A 13499-nucleotide genomic window follows, 5' to 3' on the forward strand; every position below is an offset into this window, starting at 1 on the left:
AGCACCCAGGCTGGGCCGGTTAGGGCCACAATGGGTTAATAATGGGGGTAAAAAATCCCATTTGGAGCAGCTGGAAGCGCTTTTCACTGAGCTTGGAGAGGGTTCAGCGATGATCCAGGTGATTTGGATCAATAGTGAGGGGGGACACCTGTGGGACCACCCTGGGGCTCCTCATGCCACACACCTGGAGCACATTTCCCCTCCGAAATCGTTCCCTCCCCTCTTTGGGTTCATTCTTTCTTCCTCAGCAGAGGAAAAGGTGCCATCTACAGGCACAGAGAATCCATGGACGGAGAACCCACAGCACAGCCCTGCCACCATACCCTCGGCTGGGCCACGGTGAAAAATGCATATTTTATGATTGGCTTTTTGCAAATATCCAAGTGAATATTATCTGTGTTGTGTTAGAAAATTGTGCTGTATTAATTTTTTAAGTAGTATGTTAAATAAAGTTTTAGGTTATAACATAATGTTAAAATAGGAACCATCCCAGGTAAGATACTTTTTTTAAAGAAAGGACTCACACCAGACAGCAGCCACAGGACACCCAAATCTTTCAGAAAAAAAGAATTATCCATTTCAAGTTCTTCCCACCTCGCTCAGCCCTGAAGACTCAGTCAGGATTCAGAGGAAGGAGCTGACAGTGCCCAGACAGAATCCTGTGTTTGAATGGAATTTATGCATCATGGATGAGGTGTATGAATATGCAACAGGCTGTTGATTTTAAGGGTTAATCCTCTATTAACGTTGCTCCTTTTTCAGGCTTATTTTGCCCAGAAAGAGGTGCCTGGACTGTCTGTAACTCTTTGTTTTTATTGTCTTGTATTGTCCTAACCCAAATTGTCCAAATTACTATTATTCTAATTATATTATTATTTTTATAGCCCTTTTATTACTATTAAACTTTTACAATTTAAAGAACCCCAAGTGATTGGAGTTTTTCACAGCCCCCTTCCCTGCAGCGCCCTTGGAGCTGCCTGGGCCCTGTTTGGGGTCAGGGATCACCAGGGGGCTGTGCCAGGAGCAAGATGAGCTCCCTGCTGCCAGCCCTGGCCTTGGACCTGTGATATCCTCGCTGCTAACACAGTGAAATTCAAGATAAAAACCCAAGAGAAGGTGACCACCCCTCTCCACAGCCTGGGGGGGACCAGCAAAGGAAACACAAAGGAACTTTGGGCAAGGGAATCCTGTGCTGCTCCCCCAGGGTCTCACACTGACACCGTGCTCCTCTTCTGCCTCACTCTGCTCGTCAGTTGTCTCCCGTTTAACCCATTTTGATCAGGTGATTTCCATTTAACCCATTTTACCTTTGTGATTTCAGGAGGCAAGCCAGGAAAACAAGAAGCTGCAGGAAGAATGGGATAAATTGTCCCCTGTGTGAGGTGGGGACAGGAGCAAGGGGGACTCCTGGATGGCTGGAAGGAGGGCGAGTGCTGGTGATGCCGTGGGAAGGCTGAGCTGGAACAGAGACCAGACAAAGCTAAAGAATAAAGCAGGGATTTAATAAAAGGATCTCCTCCATGGATGCACCTCGGGCAGCATGAGAGCCCAGCCAGGGCTGCACCCAGGATGAACCAAAATGGTCACAAAATGAACCCAGGATGGACCAAAATGGCCACAAAATGAACCAAAATGGATGACTGGGCATGGGGTCTCTCACTTTGATCAGTTCTGCTCCATTTGAATTTTGGAATTAATTGTCCAATTATAGCCTCTCCAGCCCACGCTGTTTGTGCTCTTGGGGCTGAGATTTGGATCATTTGTCCTTGGTGCCCAGCTGGAGCAGGAATTGTTTTGTCTCCCTGCTCTGTGCACACAGCTCACCATGCCCTGATGCGAAGCCCAGACCCACACAGTAGAGCAGCACAGAATCTGAAAAATACAAAAACTAACAATTGAGGCATCATGAGGAGCCATTGGGGAGCCCGCGGTGCTGCTCAAGGTTCAAGGTTGCCCCCAGGAGGGGAGGAGAGCTCTCCCCAGGCCGTACAGGTGGGATTACTCCTCTGACAGAGCCACTCCTGCTTTAAAACCCCTTCTCAGCTCCCACTCCTGCCCAGGAACGCTGCAGGAATTCTCACCCAGAGCTCCGGCACTCCCCCGCCCTGGCGTGATGAGCGAGGAGGAAAAGTTTCTCATCTCGGCTTGTTCTCGCAGTGCCGTCCAATAGAGCACAAGGCTGTCTAATCAGGAGCTACAGTCCTTCACCATCTGTTTGGAGCCTAATTACAAATGCAGAAAAATAATGTGCTTTACAATTGCACCAGTAAATGCTGTAAATGATTTAAATGCATGCATATGTTCCCTGCAGAATTCAGCATGCATCTGCGACTTCTTCTGCTCACATTAGGCACACAAATCAAGGGAAAAAATACCCAGATCTGATGAACAGCATGTCCCTAGGATGGTGATTTTTATCCCTTTTTTTTTCCCCCTGCTGGAATGGCAAACAGGGCTTTTTTGTAACAATTCATCCAGCAGCGTTTTTCTTTGCTTCCATTTTAAAAACTGTTTATCACTGCTGTGTAAATATAGTACAAATTACTCCATAAAGCAGGGAAGAAGGAGACCAGCAGCCGGGCAAGCCTGCAGCTGGCTGGCGAGGTTTCAAAGGCAGGGTTTGTGTTTTTCCCCGGGGGTGGAGGGGCAGGATCAGCTCGGCCCCAAGCGGCCACTCGTGTTCCCGGGAATGCCGGAATGGTTTGGGTTGGAAAGGGCCTCAAGGACGGAGCAGCATCGCGTTCCTGCTGCGCTGTGGACACCACCAAGGTGCTGCTGAGGCGGCTCCAGAGGGGCTTCCCACCTCCCCGGGGCCACAGCACCGCACCAGAGGCTCTGCCAGCAAAGGCTGCTGCCACAGATGGACAGGGACAGCGCTGGGGACGCTCCAGGGAGGGAGGACTCACTACAGGACGTGAAACAACACAAGCACACACTGCTGCTCTCAAGGGGAAGAAAAGGGAAGTTTGTTTTCTGACTCCAGCATTTATAGACTCCCAAAAGTGACAGTGGATTGGAGGGTGACAGTGCCACCTCTCCAATGTGACCGTAGGGGTCCAAGGATGAGGGAAGAGACGAGGATTTGACTCCGTGTTTCAGAAGGCTGATTTATTATTTTATGGTATATATTATATTAAAACTATACTAAAAGAATAGAAGAAAGGATTTCATCAGAAGGCTAGCCAAGAATAAAAAAAGAAAGAATGATAACAAAGGCTTGCATCACAGACAGAGTCTGAGCCAGCTGACTGTGATTGGCCATTAATTAGAAACAACCACATGAGACCAATCACAGATCCACCTGTTACATTCCACATAACCATTGTTTACATTTTGTTCCTGAGGCCTCTCAACTTCTCAGGAGAAAAAATCCTAAGGAAAATATTTTTCATAAAAGATGTCTGCGACATCTCCAATGACACTGGACAAACCAGCAGTCCATCAAATTTCTCCTCCTCCATAAAAGAATGCAAAACAATAAGTTATTTACAGCAAGTGTGTGAGAAAGTTTGCTACAAGAATGTAAACATCAGAAGGCTTAGAAAATCTTAAAAAATCAGGGTGACAGAGAACAGCCGAGGCAAGGCTTTGGAGAAAGCCACTTGCAGCTGATGTGAGCGTAGCTCACATAATAAAAAATATATAGCTGCGTAACAAATTGTAACAAATTCTCTTGTGCACATTTTTGTAAATAATTATTGCATTACATTCTTTTTTGGAAGAAGAAAAATTTGACGAGCTGTTGGTTTGTCCAGTGTCATTGGAGAAGCAGCACTGCTATCCTCCAATGTACTGGCATTTTTGAAAATCTATAAATGTTGGAATGAAAAATTAAACTTCCCTTCTTTTTACCTTAAAAGTCCCAGCATCCACATAAATTTGTTTCCTACAGGTGAGGGGACAGTGGTGATCACAGAAACGAAATCTGGGAGTGCATTTTTAGGCAGGTGAGGGAGACACATGGAGCCAGCTCAGCTCCAGCCGGGGTCTGTCTCTGGAGCTCAGCTCAGGGGAGCAGCTGCCTCTCCTAAAGCCCCTGGAGAACTGGAAGGCAGTTTTTGTGCCACTGTCATGTTTTATGAACATCCTTTCACTAGGAATTTTCTCCTGAGAAGCTGAGAAACCTCAGAAAAGAAATGCAAACAATAATTATCTGATTGCTTGGAATGTGGTTTGGAGGTTGCTTACCAACAGGCGCAGCTTTGATTGGTTCCATTGTGGATTGTTTTTAATTAATGACCAATCATGGTCCAGCTGTGTCAGACTCTCTGGTCAGTCACAAGATTTTATTATTCGTTCCTTTCTAACCTTCTGATGAAATCCTTTCTTCTATTCTTTAGTATAGCTTTAGTATATAATTTTCTTTTAATATATCATAAAATAATAAATCAGCCTTTGAAACATGGAGTCACATTCCCATCTCCTCCCTCATCCTGAGGAGCCTCAAACACCAGCACAGGTGTGGATCCCTGCAGTGTTCCTCCTGGCTAGAGCACCATTCCAAGCCTTGGAGCTGGGCTCCGTGGCTGCTTTTGTTGTCAAAGATGCATTTATCCCAATTTATCCCAGGATCAGGGGATAAGTTTGGGTTGGAATGGATGATCACCTAGCACCAAAGCCCTGCTGCCATGGGCAGGGACACAACTCAACCCAGCCAGGCACAAGGTGCAGCTGCACTTTTATTTTCTCCCAGATGCAGCCTCATTCCACCCTCCAGCACCATCTCCCTCCTCAAGGTCTCCTTACCTGGAGCTCCTTGGCACGGCCCACGCCGAGCAGGAATGTGGCTTCTCCCAGGCACTGCCATCGCTTCCCTGCTGCTCTCTGCAGCTCCCTGTAAATGATCCCTCTCCTCTTGCAGGGCATCACCCACAGCTCATGGCCCAGAGGCCTGGCAGCATCCACCTGCTCACCATGGCATTCCATGCCCAGACCTGCTTCTCACCCAGTTTGCATCTGCATTGACTTTCCTCCTCACTTATTAACCTTCCTCAGCTGCACGTCACCAAAACCAGAGGATAAATCCCCTTTTTGCTCACTCCCTCTGCCACAGGAATGCTCTCCAAGCAGTCATCTCAGGGCTCTCCCTTGTCAGGGATTTCCCTGAGTTCACAATCCAAGCTGGGAGAGAGAGAGGGATGGCCACAAGGAAAACTGCAAGCTGAAGCTGCATGCATCAGTGCACCTCCAAGAGAAACCATTCCAGACACCAGGAGCTGCACAGGGTCAGGAATTCTCTTTATTAGCAACAGTACCAGATAACTGAGCTCTCCCTGCAGAGGAATTTGGGCTGTAACAAGGAGAGGAGGAGCAGAGATGCAAAGCAGTAAAACACCAAGCCAAATCTCATCATTCCTTGGACTGGGGTGAAATGCACAGGGTGAAGACAGGCTCACCCAAGGCCACAAAGGGAATTTCTGGCTGGCAGCACCAGGCTGGGCTGGGCTTTTTGCCCAAGTGCTGCATAACTCCAGCAGCAGGGAGGGGATGGGAGCCCTGGCCCCAGGAGGGGCTCCCAGCACCCCAACCTCAGCCCTCGGGCAGTGACCAGCATGGACCCTGCTGCTCTGCCACATGCAGCAGCTCCAGCACACCCTGGGCAGGCAGCAGGTGCTGAGAGAGCGCCCAGGAATGGAGCATCTGCTCCTAACCCAAGGAATCCATTTGCACAGCCAGCACCCCTGAGCATCACTGCACCGCCAAGCTCTGCCTTCACACCCTTGCTGATCCCTTCACCTCTCCCGGAGCATAAATCCAGCCCATCTGAGAAAATAAACACAGCAATCAGATTTAGTCCAGGCTGCGCTGGCATATGGGAGTTTAAATGGCTTTAAAAGCCAGTTGTCTTTGGCTGGGCCATATTTTTGGGTGTCACAGTAGCTCACCCCTCTGAGAACATCTGGAGGCCATATGGTGCCTGTCTACAGGAATTAGGCAGATTTCTGCTGTGAACCTCACACCAGGGCCTCTCTCCTACCTCCTCCTGGCTTTCACAGAGAGCACAGACTGAGGACACCCTAAAAACCTCAGGTTAGGCTCACTCAGCATTTCGCTTGCCTTGGGGTCACACCACAGTCACAGCAGGAACAGTGTTCCTCTCAGCTTGCCCAGGGAATAGTCCCCAGCACTAGTGGCACCATGCTAGGAAGTACATGATCCCTCAGTTCAATTTTATATGGAAAAATTAAAGCAAGAAAAACTCCAAGTGGAGCATTTTCCCTTATATATACATACAAAAATTACTTTTGTGCAATGATTGTATGAAATCTGTGCAAAAATGTGCCCCAATCCCTGGGGCAGCTGCTATTTGTTCCCTAAGCTGTGAGCAGGTGCTCCAGGGCTCAAATCCTTTTTAGTTCAACACCACCATGAGTGAGGGGTGAGCCCTCCCTGAGACCACCAACCCCTGAGGGGCTGAACAGTGCAGCACCAAGACCCAAGGTGGCCCCAGAAGCCCTGGGTTAAGTTTAAAACCACTGGCACACGGGTAAGGGAGGGTGTCCCTGAGCATCCTTGGCAGGATGAGGCTGTTTTGGTCCCTGCACCATCCAACTGGGAGTGACAGTGTCTGACAGAACCTTCCCAAGCACAGGAGATGCCCCTTCCCAGAAGGGAAATATTCCCTCTGCATCCCCCCTGGATGCAGCTACCCCCTGCCCAGACAGGCAGGCAGCCTCCAAGCCCCAAATCCCCAACAGCAGCACCACAAGCTGAGGGTATCCCCCTCCCTGGCTGCCCCCCTACACGAGGTGCACCACGAACACAGCGCAGGCAGAGCCCAGAGCCAGCCCCAGCACCAGGTAGAAGGACATGAGCACCCCCGCTGCCTCGGCCAGCTCCTTGGGCACGATCTTGGGGCCGTAGACCATGACCAGAGTGCCCAGGTAGCCGTTGCTGAGCCCCAGCAGGGCTGTGAACAGCACGGGGTAGACGTCCCTGTCGAACAGCACGGTCCGGACGTGAGCCCGCGGCTGGTAGTTGCTGAGGATGAAGAGAGGGAGGAAGATGGTTCTGAGGAGGACCAGGGCAGGCAGCAGCTTGCTCTTGGGGCCTGGCACCTGGATCCAGGCAGTGACCTGCCTGCCACACCAGTCAGCAAAGTTGTACAGCAGGAAACAGGTGAGGGGTGTGAAGTACTTGGTGCTCCAGGGGCTGCCCGAGGCTTTGCTGACTGACTCGATGTTGGAGGAGAGGGAAGGGAAGATGATGATGGAGATGAAGAAGACGTAGAAGAGGCAGAAGCCGAGGAGGGCAGTCTTGTGCAGGATGGGGCGGAGTGGGGGGATGCCAGCACTCCTTGTGAGGGAGGAGGAGGAGCTCCCGGTGCCTCCTGGCTCTGCCTGCTCCTCCACCGAGCCGTCAGGGGGCACAGTGACCAGCGAGGGGCTCTCCTTCTGGCTGCTCAGGTAATACCTGCAGAAAGAGACACAGGGGAGCATGGGGGAATGCAGCTGAGACTCGGAGAGAAGCTGGAGACACAGCTATGCCTGCTGCACCCAGCAACTCCACTGTCACATTTTCTGACAAATCCCTTTGCCAGGATTTCTTCTCCTGGGAAGATGAGGAGCCTCAGCTTCTGCTGTGTTCGCTGCTCTGGAACGTGGCCTGGAGATTGTTTATCCAAACATGTGAATTGCTGTTAACTAATGACCAACCACCATCAGCTGTGCCACACTGAGGATTCAGTCAGGAGTTTTTTATTATTCATTCTTGTTAAGCCTTCTGTCTGTATCTTTTTGTTTAGTATAGTATTCTTTAATATAAGTACATAAAATAATAAATCATCCTTCTGAGCACATGGGGTCAGATTTGTCATCTCATGCTGGGGAGCCTAGCAAACACCACACTCCACCACACCTTTAGCTCCCACCTCGCACAGAGAGGTGACCCCTGCACACCCAGCATCCCCTGTCCCCATCTCTCCGCGCCCTCAGTGTTCACAGAGGGGACCCCACTGCACGCAGGCCCTTGGGGGCTACAGGCACCAACCAGACCAGTGGCAGACAGGGTATGGGGACACTCCTGGCTGGCCGGCCCTGGGTGAGGGCTCTCTGCTGACTCCACACATTTTGGGAGAGGCAGCACTGGGGGCCCTGGGAAAGCTTGGCAGAAGCTCAGCCCTGGGCCGAGGCTCGGTTTCAGCCTGTGGTTTCGGTGAAAGGGGAAGCGCGGCCGGCGGCGGGGACAGGGCAGGGACAGCAGCAGCGCCAGTGTCCCGTGGATCCCCAGCCATGCCAGTGCAATCCCTCTGTGGGAGCCCTGGCAGGCTGGCACCCACCTGGAGTACTCCAGCCGGGGCAGCAGCAGGTACACCACGATGCAGAGCACGATGAAGATGTCGGCAGTGAGGAAATAGGCCAGGGCGCTGTCGGTGACGTCGGCCGCCGCTGCCAGGTCTATCACGGAGGCCACGGCGCTCACGGTGCCACCCATGGCCTGGCCTGCGTGTGCCAACAGAGCGGGCACAGTGAGGGACACACAGCAACAGGGGCACCCCAGAAACTGCTCTTGTGACATGCACGGCTCCCCCGGGAGCACTGCCCCACAGCTAGGGCACAATCACGCTCCTCTCCATCTCCACAGCCCAGGTGCCATCCCGCACCCCTTCCAACACAGCACAGCACACACAGGCTCGGGGCTTGCAGCTCCCCAGTCCTGCAGAAACAGCCCAAACCCTTCCCAAAGCCTAAACCTGGCTTCCCACCAGCACACACAATCAGCCTCCCTTCTGCACTCCCCCAGATGGGATTCAAGGCACCAGAGGCAGGAATGCCATCTCAGGGATGTGGTGCTTTCCTTCTCGGAGATAAACTCATTAAAAACACTCCTGTCTTGGCCCCAGGAAAAATTTCACCATCCTGATTTTTCCCCCTGCTTCTCCTCTTGGTTTGTCAAGCATTCCACAGCACATTTATAATGTTATCAATGCTCCAGGGAGCTCATCACTCACAGCTCCCAAGCTGCCCCTCATCACTCATGGAAACGCTGATCAGAAAGGAGCAGACAAGGCAAAGCTGCTGGAAATGACAGGGCAGGGGGATGTCACCTCCTTCCCTCCTTTCTCCCTGCACCCAGCAACACTCCAGGGTCACTTTATGGCTGTTTACAGAAACCAAAGCTCATGTGACCGAGCAAGTTTCTCCTCCAGCAACTTCCCTTTATCATTAGGGCAAAGTTAAGCTTCTAAACCAAACCCCCACATGACAAAACCCCCAGAGAGAAAAACCACAGAGCCGAGCAGGGAAAGTCCAGGAGCACGATCCCAGTGGGATCAGCCAACCTGAGAGCAGGGCCTGCAGGTTCCTCATGGGGAAGCAGCTGCTGAGGCCGAAGATGCTGCTGGAGAAGACGGTGGAGGCACTGCTGACCACGGCCACGCAGCCCACGGTGAGGGTGAAGAAAGGCGTGGTCCAGGTGGAGGTGTCCACCTTGACCAGCACGGTGATCACCAGGAACACGGCCAGCATGACAAACAGGGACGACAGGATCCGCACGCTGGCAGCAACCCTGGGCACAAGGGAGGGAGTCACTGCTGTGCCTCAAACCACAGGTGAAGGGTAAACACGGGACAGGGGCAACTCCTGTGCTGGCAGAAGGGGAAAGAGGATAAAGAGAGGTGGGAGCAGCTGAGGGAGCTGGAATCAGGATGTCGGCCATGCAAAGCCACGCCTGCAAGCGTGCAGCAGTTTGATGGGGGATAAGGAAGGGTACAGATGAAAGCAGGAGGCTGTTTGAGGCTTAAGCCTCAACAAGGAGCAGCTGGTCCATTTCTCATCCCAGTTCAAGGGCTGGTAAGGGCAGGGCAAGGTGCTGCTCCTACCTCGATGAGCCTGGCTTTTGCCAACCCTGATGACAATAAAGGTATTTTTAAAAGGCAAAACCTTTTGTTTCCAAGCAATTAACCGAGGAATTCATTAGGAATTTATTTACTCAGGCCAACTGCAGGCACTTGTAAAGCAAAGTGCTTCTCCCACTTCACCTCAGCTGGCTGCAACTCAAGGAGGGGAATTTTGGCTGCACAGGGAGGCTGAGCTCAGGGTGCCCTGTGGTTTCCCCCTGAGCTGGGAAGCTGGAAAGAAGACAGGAGCAAAGCCAGGGAGAAATGTGGCTTGGGTACTTGGAACACTAAGTAAGCAACTAAGAGCAGCACTTACTTGTTGACAAGCAAGAAGTTTCCAATGAGGCACAGCACTGAGGGTATGGTAGAGGCAATGGAGATGTAACTCTCAAAATAGTCCTGCCAGGAAAAAAAACCAAAGCCCAAATAAAGTAAAGAACGTTGCAGGGGGAACAAAGACATGAATTTCAGATCTTGAATATGACACAACAGGGAGTTATGGTGTAGGTGTCCACCTTGCAGTGCTGCAAATTGCTCAGGGCAATGGGAATTCTGGGATTTGCCCTCCCATAGCCCTGGGCTGTTTCAGGACATCAGGGACACAAATACAGAAGGAAAAAAACAAACGGTGAAAGAAGGAGCTGCCATGGTGCTGTGCACCATCAAAGTGTGGCTGCTCCCTCTCCTCTCCCCTCGAGGGGCTCAATCCCCTTTTTTTGCTGCAGGAATCTCAGCCAGCAGGCAGGATGATGCACACAAACAGAAGGATGACCTACATGTCCACCCCTATCACAGCAGGTTTCTCATTTTCTGCACTTATCCAGCTCCAGAGATGAGGTCTCATCACATCCAACCAGGAGAAGGCACTTGGCAGGTTTTCTCTGCACAGCTCATTATTTTTTACAGCTTGGCATAATTTTTAATCAGTTTACAAGCACGTTCATCTCCTCTTCCCTATCAGGAGCTTCACTGGAAGCAACAGAAAATCTAATAATCACTCCTAGAGGGTCCAGATAGGCAGAGACTTAAATCTCTGTGCTTGTGGCATCAGCTCAGCCAAGCAGGAGGCTCAAAGCTCTGCGGCCACACGATGAATCAGGAGGGAAAAGACAAAGCAAAACACAAAGCTGGCTGCTAAAACTGCAGCTTGTTTAGCCACCTACTTAAAGCAAACCTCCAAACCATCCTGGGGATACTGAGCAAACTTGCTTAAAAAGTTAATTTGCTTCTGCTTCTGGGCAGGAAAAGTGACTTTCTAATGCTTTGCACCAGGCAGAAGTGTGCTCACAGTACATCCCAGAGAACTATTCATTCATTCCCACAAATGGGCTCACACCAGCAGTGAGGAGAGAACTGGGCAAGTGCTTCAGAGCCCCTGCACCACATTTCTAATGCAGCAGCACAATGGTGGGCGGCAAATGTAATCCATGCCTGGACCAGCTCAGGTTCCACACTCCTCTCTCCTGCTTGCTGGGTTTTAATCCATGTGCAATGGCAACTCTTCTCCATCCTTGGGTTTTTCCACCCTTCAGAGATATGCCTTCATTGTTGGCATCACAGAACATACCCACTTCTTCTCCCTTTCAGCTGAGCCCTTCAAATAAACCCCAAAGCAAACCTGACATCTTCCTCCCACATAAAGCTCTGATGGGGGAAGAGTGTCATCATGGAAGTGTTTAACCCCACATAAACTCCAAACACGCTGCCACCATGCCTCAAAAGCCCCAAACCAGAAAAGAGCATCACTTTACTTCAACCCACTCCAAATACAGGTAAAAGGCATGACCACAAGATGACTTGAAGCATCTTCCCTGTGGCTATTTGTGAATAAATACCAAATAAACTTTTCCCTCTGGGGCAGGGGAGACCCTAGAGGATGTTCACTAACCTTACGGGGAAACAGAGGAGGAAAACGAGCCTGTTAGGAAGGAGGGCAGGTGATTTTTTTCTGCCTCCAAAGCAGCACTCACCCGCAGGTCCGAGGCAGCCTGCCCCGCCGGGCCGGGCTCATCCGAGCAGTTCTGCAGCTTGTACCTCCAGTAGTGCTTGGCCGTGATGAAGAAATTCCAGGGCAGGAGGGAGCCGATGCCCAGGAGGAAGAATATCAGGTAGGCGCCGTGCCAGCGGTCCCTGGGCTTCTGCAGGCTGTACCCGCTCCGCACGGCGTCCTCCAGCAGGGGCTCCTGGTCCGGGGCAGGGCTGCTGCCTGCCGGGAACATCGTGCTGGGAAACACAACGGGGACACGGTCACACCAGGCGTGCTGGGAAACACAACGGGGACACGGTCACGCCGGGGCTGGGACCACGGTCACGCCGGGGCTGGGACCACGGTCACGCCGGGGCTGCGACCACGGCCACGCCGGGGCTGCGACCACGGCCACGCCGGGGCTGCGACCACGGCCACGCCGGGGCTGCGACCACGGCCACGCCGGGGCTGCGACCACGGCCACGCCGGGGCTGCGACCACGGCCACGCCGGGGCTGCGACCACGGCCACGCCGGGGCTGCGACCACGGCCACGCCGGGGCTGCGACCACGGCCACGCCGGGGCTGCGACCACGGCCACGCCGGGGCTGCGACCACGGCCACGCCGGGGCTCCTCCACCATCCCAGGCTGCTCCAAGCCCTGTCCAACACATCCTTGGGCACTCCCAGGGATCCAAGGGCAGCCACGGCTGCTCTGGGCATTCCCTGCCAGGGCCTCGGCAGGCAAACACTGGAGGAGCGAGCCACGGATGGGAAGCCACGGGGAAATAGACTCAGCACACACCACCCGTAATTCCACCCATAATTAATAACTAACCCGTCCACCCTTGGACTTGCAGGAGTAAGAAACCTCGCTCAGCTCATGCCACGCTCCAAAAAACACCCAACACACTGCCGAACCCGCAGCGCCGCCGGGCTCTGCAGAGCAAGGCGCAAACTCGTAGTAACGCGGCCGGGCTTTCGGAAAGCACTTGCAAACCGCTCGTAAACTACTCCAGCACCAGCCCAGCTCGACGTCAGCCGGCCGTGACAAATGACTCACAGAGACACACGGCATCATCACCAGGCGCAGGAAAAACACCTGAAAACGCCGCAGGAGCCGGCCCGGGGCACCGGCACCCTCAGAGCCTCCCACCCCGGGGCAGCGGCACCCTCAGAGCCACCGCGGGCCAGGCACAGCGCGGGGGAGGCGGAAATGCCGGAAACCGAGGATTTTGCGGACAAATCGGGAATTTCGGCAGCCGGAAACGCCGCTCCACCCCTCCCTCCCCGCAGCCTCCCGCTCTACCCACGCGGCCCCGCTCCGGTCGGCCCCGATACCGCAACACTTACGGGGGTCCCGCCCGGCCCGGCCGCCTCCGCCGCCTCAGGGCGCTGGCCCGCCCCGCCCCGCCTTTGAAGGGAAGGCCACGCCCACAGCCACAGAGACACGCCCCCACTATGATTGGCCACGCCCCTATAGGGCTTGGTCACGCCCCGCATGAAAAAGGCGGGAGGCACTGGCTGGCCACGCCCCCTCCGGGCTGACCGCGCCCCTCGGCCACGCCCCCTAGTCCCAATTACCTGCAATAAAATGGTTATAAAAATAGCAATATAATTAGAGTGTTAATAATTTGGACAATTAGAATTTCAGACAATACGAGACAATAAGAACAAAGAGTTACAGACAGTCCAGG

At 52.9% G+C, this 13499-nt stretch overlaps 1 protein-coding gene across 1 annotated transcript; it reads right to left on the bottom strand.

The window, feature by feature from the left end:
* Positions 1-5217: 5217 nt before the first annotated feature.
* On the bottom strand, positions 5218-13194 carry SLC29A3 (solute carrier family 29 member 3). Its single transcript, XM_059477001.1, has 6 exons — positions 13156-13194; positions 11809-12061; positions 10155-10237; positions 9281-9507; positions 8279-8441; positions 5218-7413 (listed from the first exon to the last, which is right to left on the bottom strand). The coding sequence occupies exons 2-6, from the start codon at positions 12055-12057 to the stop codon at positions 6741-6743; spliced, it is 1395 nt and encodes a 464-aa protein (XP_059332984.1). The 5' UTR covers positions 12058-12061; positions 13156-13194; the 3' UTR covers positions 5218-6740.
* Positions 13195-13499: the final 305 nt, after the last annotated feature.

The sequence above is a fragment of the Ammospiza nelsoni genome, chromosome 8, assembly GCF_027579445.1.
Source record: "Ammospiza nelsoni isolate bAmmNel1 chromosome 8, bAmmNel1.pri, whole genome shotgun sequence".
NCBI classification, from domain to species: Eukaryota; Metazoa; Chordata; class Aves; order Passeriformes; family Passerellidae; genus Ammospiza; species Ammospiza nelsoni.